The sequence below is a fragment of the Lissotriton vulgaris genome, chromosome 3_2, assembly GCF_964263255.1.
Source record: "Lissotriton vulgaris chromosome 3_2, aLisVul1.2, whole genome shotgun sequence".
Lineage (NCBI taxonomy): Eukaryota > Metazoa > Chordata > Amphibia > Caudata > Salamandridae > Lissotriton > Lissotriton vulgaris.
Window position 1 is genome coordinate 229,206,126 of NC_141690.1, and position 24,757 is coordinate 229,230,882.

At 40.3% G+C, this 24,757-nt stretch overlaps 1 protein-coding gene across 1 annotated transcript in view; it reads right to left on the reverse strand.

Annotated features, from left to right (window-relative positions):
• Window positions 1-242: 242 nt before the first annotated feature.
• LOC147725571 (T-cell surface glycoprotein CD8 alpha chain-like) overlaps window positions 243-24,757 on the reverse strand; it is a 110,066-nt gene continuing 85,551 nt past the window's right edge. Inside the window, exon 6 of the mRNA XM_086964547.1 lies at window positions 243-1,609. Within this exon, the coding sequence (XP_086820673.1) occupies window positions 1,558-1,609 (52 nt within the window). The 3' untranslated portion in view covers window positions 243-1,557. The remainder of the gene's footprint in view (window positions 1,610-24,757) is intronic.

Here is a 24,757-nt window from a genome sequence, read left to right on the forward strand (position 1 = left end):
AATGAAGTGTAGCCCAACACACACTTAATTAGTCCCTTCGTTTTTTAAACAAATCACTTTGCTCTACATTGTTTATATGTACAATCAGACATACATTTTAGATATTATTTCGCATTTACATATCAAGATAACTCATTACCCTTAACATGACTTTCCAATGGCAACTACAGTTTATATGCAGTGTCAAAGAAATTCATTCTCATAAAGTCAAAAGTTGAATGACGAGCCAGAGAAGACACAATGAGGTTATAATTTATTTGCCTCACACCACACAAAAAAAGCCAAAAGAACAGTGAACAAAAAACAAAAGAGTATTTAAAAAAAATCTGAAAAACTCGAGGTTGAAAACAGAAAAACAACGGCAAAAATCAGCAAGGCCATGGTGATGTGGGTTATAGAGCACTGAGCTAGTGGGGAGTTGGTTTGCGCTCCTCCGCTCTATCCATTGAGACTGAAACACGTGTCAGGGGTTGCGCTCTATCCATTGAGACTGAAACACGTGTCAGGAGTTGCGCTCTATCCATTGAGACTGAAACACGTGTCAGGAGTTGCTCTGGCAACGCAGGTTAGGATTGTCTTTGACCAGTCTTGAAGATGAAAATATGTTTCTTTGACTTGTATTTACTGAACTAATTTCTTTTTCAGTGACATTACCAGTATTTTACATATTTAAATGCTGAATATTAGCTTGAGGTAAAAGCTTTGTTGCCTTTATTCAAAGATAATTGGTTTTGATGAACTCCAACAAGAACAAAACACATGTCAAGTTTCTGTCTTCTTGGCAGGCATGGGAGGTATTTTGCCAGTATTTATACTGAAAATTGCTTTTCTGAATTTTTTGCAGCACCTTTCTGGTAAGTATGGGTAAAACTTAACTAATGCATATGTCTATGACTCAGCTAGAAAACATATTTGGTTTTACAATTTAGAGTGAGGCAGAGTCAATATTGGTGAACACTCTCTATCTAAATTGGGATTTTCACAGAGCTCAGTTCTCTGATTTATCCTAAGGTCGAAGGAGGCAAGCAATCCTTACTGAGAATATGTGTTGTGCTCCTTCCAGTTATCACTCATGCGAAGACTAGCTTATTTTGAAGCTTAGAACTTTACTTTACTGTGTCCCATCCCGTTTTGAAAGATTTGCTATGATCCTCTCCTCTTCGCCAAGATGTCAAATGTGCTGTTTTGTGAAGCTAATTCCGGAGCAGAGGCTGCACCAGCAGTGGTGGATGCATTCTCAGGAATGTGTTTGTTGTTCCCCTCTCAGTATTCCTATCAATGGCCTTACACACATCAGTGTCTTTATTTCTTGAGTTTAATGCAATCACCAAATGTCATGTGGTTTGTAATCGGATAATGAAACGGAATACCCAAATCACATTACATAAATATGTACATGCACATTATACAGCTGCAATGAGATTTACAATTGGTGGAATATTAAAGCTTTAAGACTTTGCGGCTGTCCTTGAAGAATATTGGATCTCTTCTTTGTTCCTTCTTTGCAGAAGGTCTACTGCTGTCGGACATCTCTGTCGCCTGCTGTCTTCATGATTATCACACATATCTGTTGGGGACGTTGGGCCTCGCGTTGTTCTCAATTATAGGTCTAAAATGCAGAACAGAGAAGAGTGCATGAAGTACCATGAAAAGAAACACAATCAATCAATCGTGTGATCCATGTAGAATTGAGTGGTGGCCAGGTCACAGTAGGAAACACAGGAAGCCCTGGAAACTCGCCACAGCAACCCCTATACTAAGATGAGGAAGCCTGACCACTGCGAGGGTAGTTCTGGGGTGGATCTTGACCCAAACAATGTTTTGACATTTTTTTTATAAATAGGTGCATTTTACATCACATTTTGCATGATAAACTGCCTTTTTCACATCTCCTTTCCTCATTTATTATGCTCCCTCTTCCTTTCTCTTGATTCCTCTACTCCTATATTCGCTGACCATAATATCACTACATTTGGTCTGGCTCATCTGTTGGCGTGGCCCTGTTGGACGCCGAAAAAGCGTTCGACAGGGTCACGTTGACCTTTTTGTGGTCTGTTTTGGCGATAAAAGGCCTCCCGGAAGAACTGGTTAAGGCTGTAAAGGCACTGTATTTACAGACATCTGCCGTGATTCGGATTGCAGGGAAGACCTCTGGTGGGGTGCGGATAGCAAGGGGGACGAGGCAGGGTTGCCCCTGCTCGCCCTTGCTGTTCGCACTGTACATTGACCCGTTCATTAACAAGTTGGAAATAAACCCGGCAATAAAACCAGTACAGATAAATAACTTGGATTTTAAAGCTTGCGCATATGCAGATGATATAGCCATAGTATCGTCGGAGATCGCTGGTGCATTACCCATCATAGTGGACTCTGCAGAGGAATTTGGCCAACATTCTGGATATAAATTAAATATCAATCAGACACAGCTTACCCATTCGGTGGCAGGCCGTCCAGAGAGTACAAAATTTGATAAAGAGGCCACCTATTTAGGTATTAAGATCACGGCAAATACGGAACATTTTATTCCTATTAATTTAGATCCTATAATAGACTCTTCTAATAAAATACTTGAACGGATCAACAACTTAAAGCTCTCCCTTTTAGGACGCAGTCATTTGTTAAAAATGCAAATTTTTCCCACATTTCTGTATATCTTTCGTGCTATTCCTTTTTTAATTTCTTCCGGTTATTTTGTTCGTATAGATAGAATGTGCTCAAGGTTTCTTTGGGGGTACCACCGGGCTAGAAGAGCACTTAAGTATTGTGCATTACCCAGAGAGAGAGGGAGATGGGGCATCCCATATTTCCAGTTTTACCATTGGAGTGCACTACTGCAGTATATGGGGTTCTTAATGTTTTCAGAAGACCCCACAGAGGATTTTATGAGGCCATCTATATATGAAATGCTCTTGAGCACTGAGGCAAAGCAGTGTCTAACCAGGTTATTGAACCTAGTTACTACAAAAAAAAATTAAGATTTTTGTAACGGTTTACTATATATGGAGAAATTTAAAAAAGAGGTTTTCTTTCGGCCCGAATATTAATATTTATACTCCGCTGAGGGGCTGCACTTTTTTACCGGAATTATTTCAAGATGGGGGGATGTTCAGATGGTATAACCTTGGGATTTGTAAGTTTCAGGATGTTTTTCAGGGGAATGAGTTTGTTTCCTTTAAGTATTTAATGAAAGAATATCAGGTACCCCCTATGGATTTTTTCAAGTATCTCCAGGTTCGAAGTTTCTGTATGCAGAAAATGTCAAAATCCATGATAGGATTAGAGAAGATTGGGTTGTTAGAAGCAGTTAAAAGCCAGCAGAAAATTGGGTCTCTATATCGATTATTTGTGCAGATGTTGGAAGACGATTTAGCAATTAGAGCTGTTAAGTAGCAAAACAAATTGGGTATAGAATGTGTTAATTTAGAGAAAAGCATTGAGATAGCTGGTAAAGCACTGCTGAATGGACCCCTGATAAGTTAGCATTTTATGCCACTATTTGAGCTTTACTATACACCTAGCAAGCTAGCAAAATGGAATTCTGGGCGGGGGATGATGTGCAACCGCTGTAGCCTCTATGTAGCTGATGCTGTTCACATGTTTTTCGTATGTCCTAAATTGGGTCAGTTTATTGCCGATATAGAATATTTTGTGTTGAGGAATATATGTATCCCAATTAAAATAACGACACCACTAGCTATCCTTGGTTATGATGAGGGGTTGAACCAGCAAAGATCTGAGGAAGAAGAAGGCTTTATCTTTATCTGCATGTCAACATATCGTTAATGTATTACATCTCACTGGCTTGACGTGGACTCACCCAACTTTATAATGTGGCAAACAAAGCTCTTATCTATGTTTTATTTAGAAACTGCATTATATAAAATGAAGGGCATAAGAAGGAAAACTTTTGGTCGAAAGCTCTGGTCTCCATTTGTCAGCTGGTTAGGTTTATGAGTTTTCATTCTAACAATTCGATTTGACAAGGACGGCTGGAACCGTAATCTTTTGTACAGTTTTTGTATATGCCTCTTTCTGATGTATGTTTGCATTTTGTCTGTCTGCTGCCAAGAAAAACTCAATAAATAAAAACAAAATAAAAAAACATTTTGGCTCTCTTCCCATCCAAATGATATATCTCTCCTGTTTTTTCCTGAGACTTACTCCCAATTCTCTATCCCAACTCTTTTCCCTTCACTTCCTTCCCTTTTCCTACCCTGTTTAGTTCTCTCTCCACCTTACTCTCATCCTGATGGCCATGGATGACAATCAGGCCACCATTCTGGACACCAGAGGTTAGTCCAGAGGATTTGGGGCTGGTTGATGAAGGGGCTATGATTTTGTGTGGCGTTTTAAGCTCCGAGTGAATTTTCCCGATTCATACCCTTGTATAGGTACAATTCACATTACCCCTATATAGGCATAGAAAACAAGCCCTTATTTAGGCATAACCCATGCTACCCAAATACAGGCATGGCTACTTCCACCCGTACCAAATTTCACAACGAATTCTTGGAAAACCAGCTTAAGCAGTCAGGGACTTCCCCTTGCTTGAATATTGATTCCTCCAAGAACTCAGTTACTTTACATTGAACAACTATTCCCCAGTGGTTCATTCATGACGTTCACATGCCCGACTTTACGTCAAACTATGGCATTCCTAAACACCTTCAAGGTATAAATATACCTTCTCTTACTCTAGCAGGATACGGTGGTTCGGAGCAGTTCGAAGACCTACTTGCCCGACCCATCTCGCTACAGCAAGTGCAGAAGGAAGCCAACTCTCCAGCTGACGCACTGATCAGGAAGCTGCCTTTCTCCTGCCGAGAATCCAGCTCCAGTGTTTCTGACTCCCTTTGTCGAGTGTTGGGAAATCGAGTCCCGAGACAGAGATACGAGACCTCTTCATTCTTATAAGGTATGAAGCTGATTAGAACCTAGAGAAACCTTTGGTAGATTCTTGGCACAAACTAAAACCTATGCTACACAATACTTACTCCTTCCCTCGTACTAGACTTAGGTTAGGTACATTGGGGTAGTTGTATTTTAGAAGCACTAGTTGAGCATTTTAGTCTATATTATTTATGTATGTATTTTTATGTGGCTTAGAAACCATACAATGCTCTTACAGTATTATTTTATAATACTATTCTCGCTGTACGCATTATACTTTGCATTCTGTCTAACGATTGTAGCAGTTCACCTCTCTTGCATGAGAAAGAAGACTGTTCAATAAACCTTTTATTGATAACGCCCATCTCACTATTTCTCTGCAACTCTGTAGAAACGAAGCATGCACGATTGACTGAGTGAAATACTTATCTATTGCTTTAGCGACTCCGAGAGATATATTCTTATTCTTGCGAAACAAAGTTGTCATGTTTATGCGGTTGTCAGAAATGAATCCCTTCTTGTGTATTCGAGAAAATTTCTAGTGACCTCTGAGTTAGTTGGCACACACACAATTAAGTTTAGTATATGGGGGCGTGGCTTGGCCGCTGAGCGGAATGGCTGCTTGATACTGCAGCTCTGCCGGCCGGGCCGTCTATCCTCGAAAATATCCGTTAAACACACGTTGCTCCTCGGCTCCACCAAAAGGATATAGATGTGGGCATCACCCGACGGCCTCCGACTGCTTCATCGGGGTGAAACGAGACGACCAGAGAGAGTGGCGGCGGATGTGACCCTGAGCTGAGAAGTTGGCCTGTGCACTCAGGTGCAGCCGGGGACTCGAGTTTCGGAGCCGGCGGATACTGAGAAGGGGCACGCCTCTGTCTGAGAGGGACCGAAGAAGCGTGGCTGCAGCGGGGAGTGAGGTGGTGCCCGCCGCAAACAACGCTGGCTAGCGGAGGGTCAGACGAATGCCAGAATATTGACGGGCCAGCTAGACTGACCAAAATAACGCCGGATTCTTCAACGCGGTAGGCAGACATGACGGGACACGAGGTGGGGTAATGGCGGCGCCGCGTGTCTGCATATAGATTGCCCAGACTACATGAGCTAAGTTGAGAGCTGATGTCATTAGCACTGTGCGGCAAAAGACCCGTGAGACTCGAGCTGTGAAGCCGGGGGACGAAGGGTACACATTAGAGGGTCCTGGATGCAATTTGTACAAGGAGCGGCCGCCATTTTGGGACCCCATCGAATTGGTATGACTGGGCCCTGCAGTAGCGGCTAGGAAGAATCTGTGAAGCGTGCATGGAGGAGAGGCATTTTGAGGCTGGCAGGTGCGAGTGTAATTGGAGGCACGTGAAAAGTGCTGGACTTGCACAGGCAAACTGCAAGCTGCGCTGGGGTGAACTGCTGCGAGGCGAGCTTGGAGAGGAGCCATTGGTCATTGCCTTCTGGACTGGCCGCGAAGTGGGGTTGATACTAGGCAGTATATTAAGCATTTTGTTAGGAGCCGACGCCTAGGTGGCCGGATAGTGCGCACTGCCCTTCGAGTGTGGTCGGCGTCAAAGGCAAATTGGGCAACGAGTGGTCTGAAGGCGCCACAATTTTTAGGCTGGCATGATCTGAGCTGAGTGGCTAAAGACGATTGTGGAAACATCGGCGAGGAGGAAAGGACACTGCCGTGCGCTGCTTTCAGTTTTTTGTGAACTATAGGGCTGGCCCCGAGATAGCCTTGATAGCAGTGTGACTTAGCTAGCCTGGTGGCTGTGTGGGAGAAGGCTGGTCTCTGGTCAAGATGGGGGAACCCGAAACCAGACAACCAAAGATTACATTTGAGAAGAAAACAAATAAGCAGCAAGATGGGGGAACATTGTAGCAGGAGCATGGAGATAATGGGGCTCGAGATCAATTGCCAGCTGACGATGTGAAGAACATGTTTCAGGAACTTAAGGTGGGCTGCAATGTATAGATGCTGAAAATGGACACCCTAGCTGACCGCATGGACAGGATCACACAGCGTAGGGACAAACAGGAAGGGAGAGTCAGTGTCCTGGAGACAAGAATCACTGAAACGGAAGAAGGTCAGACAGAGCTAGAGAGGAAGGTGAAAGGTATGGACAAAGTCCTGGCCCTGATCCAACAGAAGAATGAGGATTTTGAAGCCAGATTGAGGCGCAGCAATATTCGCATAACGGGGATTGCGGAGTCATCGGACATTCAGAATATGGCGCTCTACGTGGAGAACATGTTCAAAGCCCTGTTTGAAACTGATCTCTCGTCCATGTTTCTCATAGAAAGGGCACACAGATCACTGGGCCCGAGATCCAACCCTGGCACGCCGGCAAGGCCTGTACTGGCGCGGGTGCTCAACTACAGGGACCGTGACACGATATTGAGGCTCGCCAGAGAGAAAGGATCCATACAATACGAAGGCCATAATGTAGAGTTCTATCCAGATTTCACCCAACAGGTGCAAGCTGCTCGCAGAGAATTCATACCGGCGAAAAAGATTTTCCAACAGATAGGCACGAAATACGCCTTGATATACCCGGCCAAGCTGAGGGTTCAGGGTCCAGGCAAGCCAACCTTTTTTGTGGATCCTGGAGCTGCGCTTGCATACACCAAACAACAGACGAAAGAACACCGAAATCGGGCCCGCTCGGAAGAGGCCACTCCCGAAAACAGATTGAGTAATATTGAATAGCGCGCAGGGACCCAAATCATGCATCAAACCGTGAGTTTATATATACATTATGGCCGGAGAATAGGGTCGAGTCCAGTCTCACAATCAATACTTTATACTTGAGCTGGAGGGATTGTCGCTCACGATGGTCCAATATTCACTTGCTCTACTGGTAGATACAGGTGGAGACACTTATGATGTAGCTTTGAGGGGTATATGTGGTATTTGCAGCTCGGCCACCCCGTCAAGAGTACGGGGTAGTTAGGCGGTCATGCTGCATGCCCCAAGGGATGATTCCCATACACCGATGTCTGCTACTTTGGCATGTGTTAATTGGAATTGTCGGGGAGGGGACAACACAACCTGATTGGGGGGTTGGTGTGGGTGGGGGGGAAGGTCTGGGGGACATTGTTTTTTAGAGATGTTGGGAGTAGGGGGGGCATGCTCGGACTGGTTGGGAGGTTGGAGCGGGAGGGAGGGGTTCTAGATTGTTTGAGTTAAAATATTGCTCACAATTGTACTGCTCTCCTGTTCAAACTTGTTTCCTTTTCCAAATGTAATCTTCCTGAGAAGTGTATGCCCGCACTGGCCGAGGTTATGTGCTATAGCAAATGAATGCATGCAGCAGAGGAAGACTGGGATGAGAGGGTCAATTAGAGTCAGGCTTATGACGTAATGATGCCACCGGGTCAGACGGTGAACTGCTTATCTTGGAACATTTGTGGGTTAAACGATAGAAGAAAGTCGAGACTGATACATTCATATCTGGTACGCCATTCAATTGACATATGTTTATTGCAAGAGACTCACCTGGCAACTGCAAACACCCCTGCGATCAGACACCACAGATGGGGTGAGATTGTGGAGGCACCGTTTTCAAACTATGCTAGGGGGGTAGCTGTCCTTCTCCGCAGAGGCTTACAGTGGTCTACTCATAAACCATTATAGATAGGGAGGGTAAATATATCTTGCTGTCCGGGACACAGTGCGATGCGCAGATACTAATTGTAAATGTGTATGGTCCTAACGTAGATGACCCAAACTTCTTTGGTGAGTTATGGCAGAAAATCCAGTCATTTGACACAGCAGCGATATTGTGGGAGGGGGGGGACTTTAATGTTGCCCTATCCGCGGAAGCAGACAGGCAGGGGGCAGCGCGGGAACACCACTCCAGAGCTGCGGAATTCCTGAGAGATTTGATGCATAAAGAGTGCCTGGTTGATACTTGGAGGACTTTACACCTGGACAGCCGGGAAGGCACGTGCGTTACTACCCATAGAAATGCATGGTCTAGAATTGATTATTGGCTGTTGACAAGAGATATGCATGCACGTGTGAATGGTTCAGATCATTTACCACGCTCATTTTCGGATCATGCGCCTGTGTGTGTGCGATTGTCGATCCCACCTCAATACGTCCGTCCCTTCAGCTGGCGTTTTCCATCGAAGGCGCTTCTGGATCAAGTGTTTAAGGAAGAACTGAGATCATTGCTGTCCGAATATTTTGAACTAAATGAGGGCACGGTTGACTCGCTGGGTGTTTTGTGGGAAGCATTTAAGGTGGTGACACGCGGCAGCTGTTTATTCCTTACATTGGGTGTGCTGAGCTCCATCAGGAATACACTGAGAGGCCTTGAGCAGGACCTTGCGATTCTAGAGAGGAGAAATAGGGAATCACTGTCTCCGCAAAGTCAAGCAGAGATTCGGCCGAAGCTTACTGCCTTTCAGGAAGAAGCTGAAAGGGAAACGGCATACCTGGGCAAATATGCTCAAGCCAGGAGATACGGTGAGGGGGATAGAGCAGGTCGGACGTTAGCCTCACTACTAAGAGCACCACGAGGGGCAGACTACACACTGAGCTACAAGGACCAGATGGCGTGTTGGTGAGGGAACCGCAGGCCATATTACACACACTGACTGAATATTACACAGATCTATACACTATGTGCACGAACCCTAGAGAGAGGGACATAGAAGACTATCTGGACACGATTGCGCTGCCCTGGTTCAACGATGGCGCTAGACAATATATGGCATTACTGTTCACGGTAGGGGATATTAGGGAAGTGATTGCTAGTATGAAATTGGATAAAGCGCCAGGACCGGATGGGCTAACAGCTGCGTTCTACAAAGAATATCTAGATATAGTCGCCCCTAGGTTGCATCAGGTATATATGGAGGCGATGGAAACGGGTATTCTGCCTCCTACACTTAGAGAAGCTATGATTATCACCCTCCTAAAACCAGATAAAGATCCTCTGCACCCGGGGTCCTACCGGCCCCTTTCCTTGATAAACATGGATGCGAAAATATATGCTAAGCTGTTGGCGGAGAGATTACGGCCTATGCTTCTGCAGATAGCGCTTTCTGACCAGTCGGGATTTGTCCCCGGACGGTCAACGGCACATAACCTTAGAGTCCTGTTCGGTCTTCTACACTATCTAGACCCTAGTGTAAGTGCAGCTGCGGCCCTGTTGGATGCAACTAAAGCATTTGACTCCCTGGAGTGAAAATTCTTGTTTGCACTGTTCACCCGTATGGGGTTTAGCCCGTTCTTCATACAGCAGATCCAACTTCTATATGTGTCTCCTGTGGCTAGGTTGGCAGTCAATGGTCAAATCTCGGAACCGTTTGCAATAACGAGGGGTACTCGGCAGGGGTGCCCCCTCTCACCACTGCTGTTTGCCATAGAGACAGAGCCGCTAGCGGCGAGACTAAGACAACATCACACCCAGCGCAGTATAGGTTTCACCTCCAGAGGCCTGCTTGTCTCAATGTATGCAGACGACATGACCATCTATGTAATGAACCCGGAGGAGAATTTTGATCCCCTAATGCGTGAATTTGTACGTTATGGCGGTCTCACGGGCATACATGTAAATTGGGCCAAATCAGTGATGCTGCCCCTAACAGATGGCACAACTAGATGTGATACAGAATTCCCTATAGCCTGGACGGACGCTAATGTTAAATATTTAAATGTGTGGTTCAGTAGATCGGTGCAGGAGATATGGTTGGCGAATTATGGTAAGTTTGTGGATTGGATGGAGGGAAAGGTCCAGAAATGGAAGAGCCTGCCCTTTTCCCTGACAGGTCGCATAGCTATCAGTAAAATGGTCATTTTTCCCAAGTTGTTATATTTGTTTGCAAATATCCCTTTACCACTTAATACGCACTTCTTTAGAAGGATCCGTTCCGCATTCCTTGAGCTGGCCTGGGCGGGACGCCAACCTAGAGTTTCATGGAAATTCTTACTCTTCCCTTTATTCAGGGTGGCCTAGCGGAGACAGATTTCGAACTGTATGCGTACAGCGCCTAGGCGCAGTATCTTCACTATTGGCAACATCCCATCCCATACCAACCGCACGTGGCGATTGAAATTGATATAGCTTCCCCGACTCCACTCAACGTGACAATCTATCACCCCTAAAAACGACCTGTATCCAAAATTAACACAGTTGAAGCGACGAGATGGGCCTGGTCGCGGATTGCTCACAGAGCGGGGGTCTTGGAACTTTATGCGCCATCAATGCCACTGGGCGGTAATCCTTTGATAGGACCACTGGTAGATAGGGCAGTGACAGAGAGGGCACACAGTCACGGTTTGCGCATGGCAGGGGACCTATACCCAGAGGATGAATTCCTGACGTTGCAACAGATGTGTCCGGATACTGACCCGACGGCTTCAGACATGCTGCTGTACTATCAGTTGAGAGCTGCTTGGAAAGCTAGATACGCGGACTTTCCGAAGGCGCCTCCTCAATTGCAGGTGTTAGAAGACGTTCTGAATAATAGCTCTCCGCGCAAACTGATCACCCGAATCTATAGAAACACACAAGAGCATTCTCCGATACTTAAATGCTTGTCTAAGAACGAGTGGGAAAGAGAGTCAGGTATGACCATCAGCGACAAGCAGTGGACTTTTTGCTGCTCACAGCTTGAGAATCTATCCCCCAATTACAGGCTAAAGCTAATACACTTCAACTTCCTGCATAGGACGTATCGCACGCCTAAACAGCTTCATAGAATGGGACTACGGGCTGATGCTAGTTGTTGGAAGTGTTATGCTACTGAGGCAAGCTTCTTCCATCTGACTTGGGAGTGTGGTCAGATCGCGCGGTACTGGCAGGAGATATTTGATTGCATAGAACAGATTACAGAACTGGATCTGAGCCCAGACCCGATGCTGGCGCTGTTGGGTTTTGTCTTGGGGATCCCGAGCGGTATGCGTAAACTAATTGCTATGCTACTATTGGTAATCAGACAAAATATCGAAAAAAAAATATCGTAAAGACAAAATATCGAAGTAAAAATATCGAATGTCAAAAATATAGGGAATCAAAAATATCGGATACAAAAATATCGTAATAGGTAAGTAAGTGAAAATATCGAAAACAATAATATCGTATGACAAAATATCGACTATACAAAATATCGTGTAGTAATGTAAATAATCAATAGTATAGGAAAAAGTTAAATAATTGTACATAAAATGTTGTTAAAAAGGTGTCACCTTAAAAAAAAAAAAGTAAAAAAAAAAAATTATTTAAAAAACATATCTAGGTTTAGGATCGGGTAATTGGGTTTATAGGGGATAAGGGTGGGGAGTGTATTAAAACGTATGTAAAATAACCTAAAATATTAAAAATATGTTAAATAAATTATGTTAAAAAAATTTTTTAAAATAATATAAAAAAATAAATAATAGATATCTAGTTCTGGGAGCGGGTTATTGGGTTTATAGGGGATAAGGGTGGGAAGTAATTTAATAATAATTAATTAATATATGTTAGTCAATATTTCTAATGTATACCTAATTGGTAATTAAATAAAATTAATTAGTTAATTAATGAAGATCATATAGTACTTCTAATTAATTACTAATTAATTGGTAATTAATTAATATTAATTAGTTAATTATATTAATTAGGTTAATTTTTAAAAAATATATATTTTATTTTTGTGTTAATTAAATGGTTAAAATAATAATAATTATTTAAATTCTTTAATTTCAGCTAATGAGTTCATATAATAACGTTATTGTTAATTAATCATTAATTGGTAATTAAATAATAATAATTACATTTGGGAAAAGGATTTTTTTGAGGGTTCTTGGTCAGTTTTCAGTTTTTGGGTAAAGGGGTATTTGTTGGGTTCAGGGTCAGTTTTCAGTTTTTGGGTAAAGGAGTATTTTTTGGGTTCAGGGTCAGTTTTCAGTTTTTGGGTAAAGGGGTCTTTGTTGTGTTCAGGGTTAGTTTTCAGTTTTTAGGTAAAGGGGTATTTTTTGGGTTCAGGGTCAGTTTTCAGTTTTTGGGTAAAGGGGTATTTTTTGGGTTCAGGGTCAGTTTTCAGTTTTTGGGTAAAGGGGTATTTTTGGGGTTCAGGGTCAGTTTTCAGTTTTTGGGTAAAGCGGTATTTGTTGGGTTCAGGGTCAGTTTTCAGTTTTTGGGTAAAGGGGTATTTGTTGGGTTCAGGGTCAGTTTTCAGTTTTTGGGTAAAGGGGTATTTCTGGTGTTCAGGGTCAGTTTTCAGTTTTTGGGTAAAGGGGTATTTGTTGGGTTCAGGGTCAGTTTTCAGTTTTTGGGTAAAGGGGTATTTGTTGGGTTCAGGGTCAGTTTTCAGTTTTTGGGTAAAGGGGTCTTTGCTGTGTTCTGGGTCAGTTTTCAGTTTTTAGGTAAAGGGGTATTTTTTGGGTTCAGGGTCAGTTTTTAGTTTTTGGGTAAAGGGGTATTTCTCGGGTTCAGGGTCAGTTTTCAGTTTTTGGGTAAAGGGGTATTTGTTGGATTCAGGGTCAGTTTTCAGTTTTTGGGTAAAGGGGTATTTTTTGGGTTGAGGGTCAGTTTTCAGTTTTTGGGTAAAGGGGTATTTGTTGGGTTCAGGGTCAGTTTTCAGTTTTTGGGTAAAGGGGTATTTGTTGTGTTCAGGGTCAGTTTTCAGTTTTTGGGTAAAGGGGTATTTCTGGTGTTCAGGGTCAGTTTTCAGTTTTTGGGTAAAGGGGTATTTGTTGGGTTCAGGGTCAGTTTTCAGTTTTTGGGTAAAGGGGTATTTGTTGGGTTCATGGTCAGTTTTCAGTTTTTGGGTAAAGGGGTATTTGTTGGGTTCAGGGTCAGTTTTCAGTTTTTGGGTAAAGGGGTATTTTTTGGGTTAGGGTCAGTTTTCTGTTTTTGGGTAAAAGGGTTTTTCTGGGGTTCAGGGTCAGTTTTCAGTTTTTGGGTAAAGGGGTATTTGTTGGATTCAGGGTCAGTTTTCAGTTTTTGGGTAAAGGGGTATTTGTTGGGTCAGGGTAAGTTTTCAGTTTTTGGGTAAAGGGGTATTTTTAGTGCTCAGGGTCAGTTTTCAGTTTTTGGGTAAAGGGGTATTTGTAGGGTTCAGGGTCAGTTTTGGGTTTTTGGTGTACAGTTGTACAGGGTAAAAATATAATTAATTTACATTCAATTAATTAAAGGACATTACAAATATATAATATTACACCAACTCTAATTTACTGTAGACTGCAGTTGGAATATTATTTAATAATTAATTAGTGTCCAGCACATATTAAAATTTAATGTAGACTGGAGTAGGAATATTAATTTTTATATAATTAGTGTGCAGCACCTACTGTAATTTAATGTACACTGGATTTGGTATATGAATAATTACATTATTAGAGTCCAACATATACTCACATTTAATATACAGTGAAAAATTAATAATAAGATTGTTACTTTCTAGTAAGATAATGATACAAATAGTTCAACATGATTGTAGAAACATTTTTTTTATTTATGTTTCAAAAATAATATTTTTTTTCATACAATAAAATTTTTATTTACATTTGCTTTTACAAAAAATTATTATAAACACAATCATAAACAAATATACAGAAGCATTATTATTTTGTGAACGTTTTTTACAAAAATTAACATTCTTTATTATCTCTTTTACATATTGTTATTTCAGAAAAAAATGTAGAAATATAAGAAGTTTTTTTCTATTAAGCTTTTTTAAACTTCATTTGTGAAGAACAAATATTTATAACATAAGTCACAAATTTTTAACACTTTTTGACATTATTTTATTTTGTGACAATGTAGTTATATTTCTATACATTGTTAACATAAACATTATTGTTTTCATAATATTTAATTATTACATTCATGTACATATTTGTTAATGAAATAATTGTAGGATTAAATAAAATATTTTTTAACAATAATATAAACATACTTTTTTTTCCCCATTTTGTAAAGTATAGATATTATATTTTAAACTTGGGACTATTTTATTGAATTTGGGTGCTTTATTTTGTAACCGGGTTAGGTCGTTTTAGGTTATTTGGAAGAAGGGCTGATCGCGGTTGGGAGACACTTCACGTCGCTTGAGGTAAGGTTGATTTTATATGTTTTATGTGTATTTTTATGATGTTTTTTGACTAGTGACCTTATATTTAGTGTTGTTGAATGTGAGGGAGTTATGTTTTAGATTTTGAAAACAGATATTTACTTATGGTTTCTACACGTAGTGTTAGTTAGTTAACTATTTATTTATAGAGTGAATGTAAGTCTTTTAGGGTATATCTAAAAGTTAAATCATCTATGTTAATATGTTGGTATCTAATTACTAGCTAAGTAATGTGGGTGGGAATGTCTGTTTTCTATGTTTTTGTCGTAGGTGTACGCTACATCGGAAGTTCCGTTTTTTTTTCAAGGAAGTGTATGTTTGTTTAATTCAACACTGATTTACAAACACTTCTTTACATTTTTCGGGTTTCCAGGAGCGATTCTTTCTATTTTTCTAATTTTTCGGGTTTTTTATGGTTATTCGATGGCTCAGGACCACGGGGATTTCTTATTTGTGGAACAGTTGTATTTTTACATTTTTTTTTGGGTTAATTTTGCACTACATGGATTACTTTGGTGGAGAAGGACGTTATTGGATTGACAACATAATTGGTAAGTCATTGCTTTCTATTTTTGTGTGGGTGGGTAATGTCATATTTATTATGGAATTGTTTTTTACTTGTTATTTAGTTTTAATGTGTGCATATATTATAATAATATATTTATATATTGCATACATTAAATACTTTAGAAGCTCACGTTACATATTTTTGCATACTTAGGTGATACTTTTAGTGTTTTATAACAGTTTGAGAATTATTTACAGCAGTGTTTTGGCTATGATGTTTAGGTATTCTATGCCTTTTGTATTAGGGTACAGTTTGACTTGCTCTTCCAGGTACTTGTGCATTTGTTTATTTTGCTTGGATGTTTTTGGGACAAGTTCTGTTACAGATTGGTCCATTCTAAATTCTTGATAGCTCTGTTCTTTCTGTAGGCATTAATGAAATTTTCTAGAGTAGGTTTGGTTCTGCCAGTTGATTGTACAAATGCATTGTGCCAACCTTCCACTGCATTGTTTGTTTTTGATTCTCCGTTAAGGGTACTATTGTACACGTTCCACCAGGGTATGAGGAATTTTGGATTTCGTCTGTGGCCAGATCTGTGGAGTCTGCCTACCCAGGTGTCTTCAAAGTAATCGAGAAAAGGACTTAATCTAGCTTCATTTTGTTTGTAAAATGGACTGTCTATAATAATGTTGTAATGTTCAGCTACATCTGTTACAGGGACATAGGCAAGTGCAATGAGTTTTTTGATTTGGAAAGCAAATGATGAATTTGTAGCATATTCGACACTTAGGGTAGTTTTTTGAAGGTGTCTCCATAAACACTGGTTGAAATGATAATAGCAGCCTTGAATGGAGTTATGGGGGTGGATTTTGAGAATAGTTGAGAGCATTGCATGCTCAAAATCAAAAATGATTTTTTCTGGAGAAAAATCATTCGTTTTTTGTTTTATTATATTTAATAATTCCATATATGTTGAATTATTTTTGTTTGGCAATAGTGCATATAGCAAAGGGATGTTGCAGTTGTGGTAGAGGCCATGTATTGTGTATAATTGGAAAAATGGTTTGGGACAGATGTTAAATGTTCCATCCATCATCCAATATTGGCTTTGCTGCAGTTTAACTAAATTCATATTGGTACCAAAAATTATAAGCCTTTTGTCATTGTTTTCGTTGTCATAAACTATAAATGGTTGTTTATTTAAAGTTATTATTTGGTTTGCAGTTAAATTTATATCCTGATATGTTCTGGGAGATGGTGTTGTAGCAGTTGTAGCTTTTTTAGTGCGTGCTATAGTTCTTTTTAAGGATAGGATATTTGGCATTTGGGTTGTGGCTGTTTTTGGGATTTTAGGAATGGCTTCTTTTAAAATGACATTTGTTTGCTTTTGGGAACCTGTACTAGCTTCTTTTATATTTTCCAAAGCTGTTCTAACTTCTATTTCAGTAACATTAGGTGGATGATTGTGTTCCCTAGTATACAGTACTGTAGCTTCTCTAGTTGTTGCTCTTCCATAGCACTTGTTCGAATAATATTTACAACATTTCCAATTAACTTTCATGCCATATTGCTTTTCTGTGTATACGTGTAACCCATGTAGCATAGTAATAGTTTTCCTTTTTGGCTGGTCACAAATTCGGCTCCTTCGGTCATTTTGTACTTTGTATATCTATAAAATATATATATAATAGTTAATGTCAAATTAAATGTGATAAATAATCTATGTTAGTGATAAGTAGGAATGTTTATACTTACGTGTTTTAGAATTTACAGCTAAACTTAGGAGTTCCTTGCTTCTTGAGTTGGGGATAAATGGTTGTGATGTTGTTGTAGCTGTTATGAGAAACAGGAAAGTAGTATATTATTAATTAATGTTTAGGTACATTTGCAATGTTAGAGGTCATTTCTACTACAAAAGTGTATCTTCATGATTCATATTGTGAAGATACTTACATATTTGTTTAGGTTGGTATTTCGCAGTATAATTGGTTCTTCAGCTTCTGGAGAGTAGTTTGTAGTGTTATCTTAAAAAAATAAGGAACATATGTGTTAGAATAATCACCATGTTGGTACGTTTTTTAATACATTATCTGGTAATTATGTTCTTTAATATACTTACTTTGTGATTAGTATCAGTATTATTTAGAATGTGGAGTTCTGTATTATGTCTGTATATCTATTCGCCGTGTTTGCTCTGTAAATAAACAATATATATTAGAAAATAATTAGAACAGTTATAAATGTTTGTATGGTTTTTCCACATTTATTTCAGTTGCATAATACTTACTTAGTAAAATGTATTCTAGAAATAGTAGTGATGCCCTTTGTTCATTAGTAGTGCAGTTTTCAGTAGTAGAATCTACAGAAAAAAAGAAATATGTGGGGCACAACTGATTATTTCTGTGTGTTTAGATTTATGTGCACATAATGAAACAATGTGAAATTACTTACATAGTTTTTAGAATCTGTATTACTATGCTTTGTTCACAGTTAGTTTGAGTAGAATATTCAGTAGTCGTAGTATCTAAAAAAATAGTTTTATATAATTTTTTAGCATGTTAAGTAGTATGAATACCAAAGGGGCACTGGGTATTGAGCAGGTAAATAAGTAGTAGTAGCAAATAATGCAGTTTGTATTTTATGTACTTACTTAGGAAAAAGTATTGTAGAAATAGTTTTGATGTCCTTAGTTCAGTAGTAGTGCAGTTTTCAGTAGTAGAATCTACAGAAAAAAATAAATATGTGGGGCACAACTGATTATTTCTGTGTGTTTAGATTTATGTGCACATAATGAAACAATGTGAAATAACTTACATAGTTTTTGGAATCTGCATTCCTATGCTTTGTTCACAGTTATTTTGAGTAGAATATTCAGTAGTCGTAGTCTCTTAAAAAAATAGTTGTATATAATTATTTAGCATGTTAAGTACTATGAATAGCAAAGGGGTACTGGGTATTTAGCAGGTAATTAAGTAGTAGTAGCAAATAAAGCAGTTTCTGTTTTATTTACTTACTTAGTAAAAAGTATTGTAGAAATAGTACTGATGTCCTTAGTTCAGTAGTAGTGCAGTTTTCAGTAGTAGAATCTACAGAAAAATAGAAATATGGTGTGCAACAGTCATTATTTCTGTGTGTTTAGATTTATGTGCACATAATGAAACAATGTGAAATTACTTACATAGTTTTTAGAATCTGTATTCCTATGCTTTGTTCACAGTTATTTTGAGTAGAATATTCAGTAGTGGTAGTATCTAAAAAAAATATTTTTAGAGCATTATTTAGCATGTTAATTACTATGAATAACAAAGGGGCACTGGGTATTTAGCAGGTAAGTAAGTAGTATTGGCAAATAATGCAGTTTCTATTTTATTTACTTACTTAGAAGATGTAATAGTAGGTTGATAGTCTGGTTCTTCTAGTTGTTGTGCAGCAATTCGGATAGAGATGAATCTCCTTCAGTGACTTTTGGCAAGTAGTTTGTGCTTACATTTTCATTGCTTATATAGGGGAGTGTCAGTAGTAATTAGTTTGCTATTGGTTCATTTAAAAAATGAGGTTTGTGATTGGTTAGTTAGTATATTTGAATTTCAGTTGTGATTACTTTGTATTAGAACTGAAAAACCAAAAATAATTCTAAAAGTATACAAACTAGCATACAATATTTTTATATGTGTAGGTGATATAATTATACCAATAGGAAATATTTGATGAATTAATAGTGTGTCTATAGTATTAATGAAAGTATTGTATGTTTATTTTGATGTGAAAACATATAAAACGTTAATTAATTATGTTAACAGATGCTTATAAAAAGTCGATATAGTTTATAATCCGATATTTATGTGCACGATATTTTTGAAGTCGATAATATAGTTAATGTCATTATTTTTTGTAGAAAGCGATATTTTTGTATTCCGATATTAATGTAGTCGATATCACAGTAAACGATGTTTTTGTATATCGATATTAAAAAATCGATATTAGTGTATATATGTAGTTAAGTATAGGAAGCCGATATTTTTGATTTCGATAAATTTGTTCTGATATTTTTGTACATCGATATTGTGGATTTCGATATTTTGTCAGACATTCGCTACTATTGTTAGCTAAATAGCAGATAGCCTTACATTGGAAAAAGAACTCTCCTCCTACGGTGACGGGGTGGACACGTTCGGTGACATATTGTAAGGACCAACTGACTACCTATTGGGAACTTCTGCCGAGCGGGTCGAGGCCGGTGGATATCTGGGAATCATTCGTAATTTGGCTAGGCCGGGGAGGAGCGGAGCAGTGAGTGTGTTGCAAAGGAGGGATATACCTGAGGGTGCATGCTGATGACTGGAAAGGGCGGTAGAGATCTAACATTGGTAAGACAGATAAGGAGGTATTGTGGGTAGGGTATGGGCAGGAGAGAGTAGGGACTGGTGCTGTGGTATAGATTGAGTCAAGGACTTGTCTGGATAGAGGGGTAATCCATCGGGGCGGGAGGCGGGGAATGTTACACACAGGTCTGCATATGATGAATAGTGGCAATGCACTGCTTTGAACGTATAATATGGAATTAGGTCCGCACTTGATATGGAATCACTCATGGGTTCACCATTACATTCGCCACCGGACCGCACTGGTTGTCGGTATTATGGCTGTGTTAAAAATGACGAACTGCTATGGAGGTTTCCTGCTGCCGGCCTCCGGGTTGTAGGCATTGACAGCTGTGTAAATGAGATAATGGCAATAAAGGTGTTTTAAATTTAAAAAAAAGGTGGACAGCATGGAAGTCCAAAGAAAATGGACTCCCAAGCTGATCAGTGAATGAGTACTAGTGGCACAATTACATGTGGCGACTGAATCCATGGTTAGGTCAGGCATCGGAATGAACACGATCTCTTGTCCTTTTGATGCCTTGACAATGCCAATCCAACTACGAATTCCAGCGACTGGAAACGGATCTCAAACAAGACACTGGAGTAGAACTAGTGCCTTCTTTACAAAAGGTGAATTCAGGGGCGGATGTGTGTTCTTTAAATGCTACTGAACAGTCTTTTGTAAAGGCCTCGAGTCTCTGTGAACTTTCAGAAATTCAAAAATATGTAGCACTCAGGGTCAGTAGAGTAACAAGTGAAATCAACCATGCAAATCATGTTGAAGTGACGCGTGAAAGGATTAGAAACCAAACCAATGGTAGCGTGACTCTCCTTAAATAACCCACCTGTGGTCAACAGTAAACACTACACAGAGTGATCATTGGCATTTGGGGCGCATACATTTGTTTTGGAGTTTATGTTATGTAATGTTCGATGCCAGCCCCTGTATTTAACGTTTTTTCTAACAGATGAGCCCCTGAAGAAGGGTATAGTTCCTGAAATGTATTGGGCGTGATGATCAGTTATTGTTTTATGATCTAATATTGTATTTGCACAGAAAAAAGCAGAATATTTGTACTTGGTGCACACAGTTGGACTTACATCAGTGAATGTTAATATTGGTATTGTTTGTGAAAATTAAACACATGATGGTAAAAAAAATAAAAAATAAAAAATAAAAAAAAGTTTAGTATATTCAATAGAGACCTAGTTGACCTCAGTCCTACGTCAAATCTATAGGATATATTATACCAATACGCAGAGCCTATTGGGAATATAGGAACTACACTACAATGAGAGCACCGGTCGAGAAAGGGTGGCGCCTGTTTTTGCACTCCTCAGTAACTGCACGATTGCTATGGAGAGCTTCTAATAGACAGAGTACAGAAATGCCCCCATAACTGCAAATCCAGGATTTCCTTACTTCGACACCTAAAGTATTCACTGAGAGTGGGAAATTTCAGACCCGGAAGAAAACAGAGTTATTTTTAATGATATGATGAATGGGACGGAATAGGAAGCTAGATAATTTGTTTCTGCACAGGAATCATAATTTGCAAAAATCAAAGCTGGCATCAGGGATTTGGGAGTTAAGGAACATGACACCTGGACTGGAACAGTGAGGGAGACAAGACTAACCTAAGGGATATTTTTGTGGAGAGGCATGGCACAACTCATCAGATTATGTAATATTGAACCGATGCAATGTAATTTTGCACCAATAATATTTGTAGCAACCACTGCAAACACATTTTTTAGTACTGATCAGTCATTGAAAATATCATCTTTTTGTGTGGGCTGGTCATTGCAAATGTTACTTTTATACTGGTCGATCAGTGGAAAACTGTCCTGCAGCAATGCAAAAGTTCTGGTCATAGTCTGGAAGGATTGTTCAAGCAGAGGGGAGTATGGTGTAATCGTTGGTGATTTTTTCATCCTTTGCAGCTGGTCCCAGGGGGTAGGGGGGCCTCTAGCCTCTGGACGTAGAATATTCTGTCTGAAAAGCATCTCAGCCATTCTTATTTCTTTTTTGTGAAAGGAGATCAGATAATCTTGTCAGTCCTCCCCTGCTCCAGCTTTATAAAGACATTTTCAGGTCTCAGACTGCTGCCGCTTGTACCAGGTAAGTGCACAATTGCAGTGGGGGTGTTCCAGAGAAGATGGGGCCACTTTTTCAAAGGAGAGTAGCCTCCCTGTGAAGTGTAAGCTGTACATATAAAGAACAGAAAGGTGATGTGTCTAGGGGTCACCCAGAAACAATTAAATGCACTCCAAACACCAACTACAGCTCTAGCATACTCTGGCCAGATTTGCTAAGGCTGTGTGCTGTAGTAAAGTGATGCAGTTCAAACTATTGGTATTTACTGTCTAACACAAAAAGCTTTATGTGCTCTTTTGCAATAAGGAGGCATTGCTGGAGAGTCTCTTGAGAGGATCAGTGCAAAAACCCACAGCTTGTGATAAAATCCCGATCTACTTCCATGGCAAGACCAACCCTTGAATCAAAAACTATAACCTCCTAGAAGCAGTCATTAAGAAGGGGAAATGTTTTTTCAATTTTTTTTTCACTCGTTCCATGTGTGCTGTGGTGCATTGCACGCACTCATTGTGTGAGATCCTTCTCAAGTCTGTCTAGATGAAAGAGTGACAGCTCTGCACTATGCCAGAGGCGCGCCACAGGCAAGCCCGTCTGTGCCCGTCCGCGCCCCGGACGCGCTCAGCGCCAGCCATGCTGCCCTTTTTAATGGCGACCAAGGGCGCCTGACTTACTCCAGGGAACAGCTTATGAATCTTGATAAGACAGACCGCAAAGCTATTCACCCTACGGCTATTATGAGAACTGTGGAAAAGCCCCTCATTTGTGGACTGATCAACTGCCGGTTACTAGTTAAGCACTATGCGGAGGCTTCGGGTCTGATTGAAGATCTGAGGCTAGACGCACTGTTCTTGACAGAGACGTGGACCAGCGCTGAGTCGGTGGTGGAAATAGGACTTGCCTGCCCTAATGGTTACAAAATCCTTCATAAGCCTAGAGCAACAGGCAGAGGTGGAGGAGTGAGAGTGAGAGTGATTTTTAAGGAGGAGCTGAATTTTACGTCTCTGATGATAGATGAGGTGGTGGGGATAGAACTTATGGGTTTTTCTCTGCAGGCACCTAGAGGTAGCCTACTCACAGGATTGCTATGCTATAGGCCCCCAGGATGTACTACACAATACCAAACTCTCTTGGACACTATCACTAATTTAAATCTGGCACATTCCAGAATGATCATACTAGGAGATTTTAATCTTAGGGAGGATGGGAATTTTAGCAGCCATTTGAGAGATTTGAGGCACACATGCGCTAACTTAAATCTTTCACAGCTGGTGGAACATTCCACCTATCAAGGGGGGCACACTCTTGACTTACTGTGCGCCAACCAATCTATACCTTAGGTCCTAATTATAATACCTCAGAATTGGACTGACCATTATCTAATTCATTTTAATATTAGAGTGTCCTGTCCAGAGGACTGTACCAGTCAGCCAAGGATTTATTGGAGAGGCAGGGCAAAATTAGGCAAAACCAGAGCCAGAACCCATATGTCCGCCCCTGAGGCTAATCATTTCATTCCCACTGTGACAGTAGAGGAAAATTATAAAATCTATACTAGCTATATAACGGATATTTTGGATTAGGCAATTCCAGTAACAAAGCTGAAAACAGTAATAAAATCATGGCTCTCTGGTATAATGAAGATCTGAGACACCTGTGTATGATCCGTAAGAAGGCAGAAAGAGAAAGAGCTATCTTGAGGAAGATAAAAAAAGACTTGAGACCAGCACAGCTGAAATACAAAGAGCTCATCCTTAAGTCTAAGGCGGACTTCTAGGCCACATCGATTACACAAGCGCTGAATGAGACAAAAGCTCTCTTTAATATCGTTAAGGACCTTTCCTCCCCAACTTGTCTGAATAATAAAGTTGCAGCTTCACAAAAGCAATGTGATGAGATTGCCTCTCACTTTCAAGACAAGATTGCCAAAATTGTTGGTACTCTCCATCTTAATAATACCAATGATCAAGATAACTCAGATACAATGATAGAGGAAGACCCACAACAGCAAATGACCTTGGATAATTTTCAGACCTCACTGATGCTGCTTTTAATAGTCTGGCGCACAGTGTGTCCTCGGGCTCCCCTTTTGACCTCCTCCCCCATAAAATCTGGAAGTCATTTGGCCGAGAAACCTTTCCCTTGGCTGAGGCAGATTTGCAATAAGTTTTTAGAAGAATGAATTGTCCCGGAGTGCTGGAAGCAAGCGGGGGTGACTCTACTGATTAAAAAGCCCTCCCTGGACCCGTCAATCCCGGCAAGGTTTAGACCCATCTCTCTCCTGCCATATCCGGTTAAAATCTTGGAAAAAGCAGTGAGTAGGACACTATTGTGTTTTCTGGAGGATAATCACTTGCTTGATAGAGACCAATTTAGGTTCCGCCCAGGCCATGGTACTGAGACAGCTCTGGCCACCATGCTGGATAATTTGCGCATGCGAGCCGACAACGGGAATGCCACTGTCTTCGTGCTTCTCGATATGTTGGCCGTATTCGACATGGTGAGCCACTCCATCTTACTGGAGAGACTTAAGAAGATAGGATTTGGAGAACAGGCGTTGCAATGGCTTCAATCCTACCTAGCAGGGAGACAGCAGGTAGCAACCTTGGCACAGTTTTCTTCCAGCAAATTCCCTGTAGTCCATGGGGTGCCTCAGTGCTCTGCGATCAGTCCTATTCTTTTGTTGTCAATGTATCTAGGACCCTAATTAGATATTCCCGATTTATGCCCTTATGTGGTTATAACAAATCATATCCTTATAAAGGCATAAGAATCATATCCATATTAAGTCATAGCCAAAGCAGTCCAAATACGGCAAGGCTACTCCCATAGACT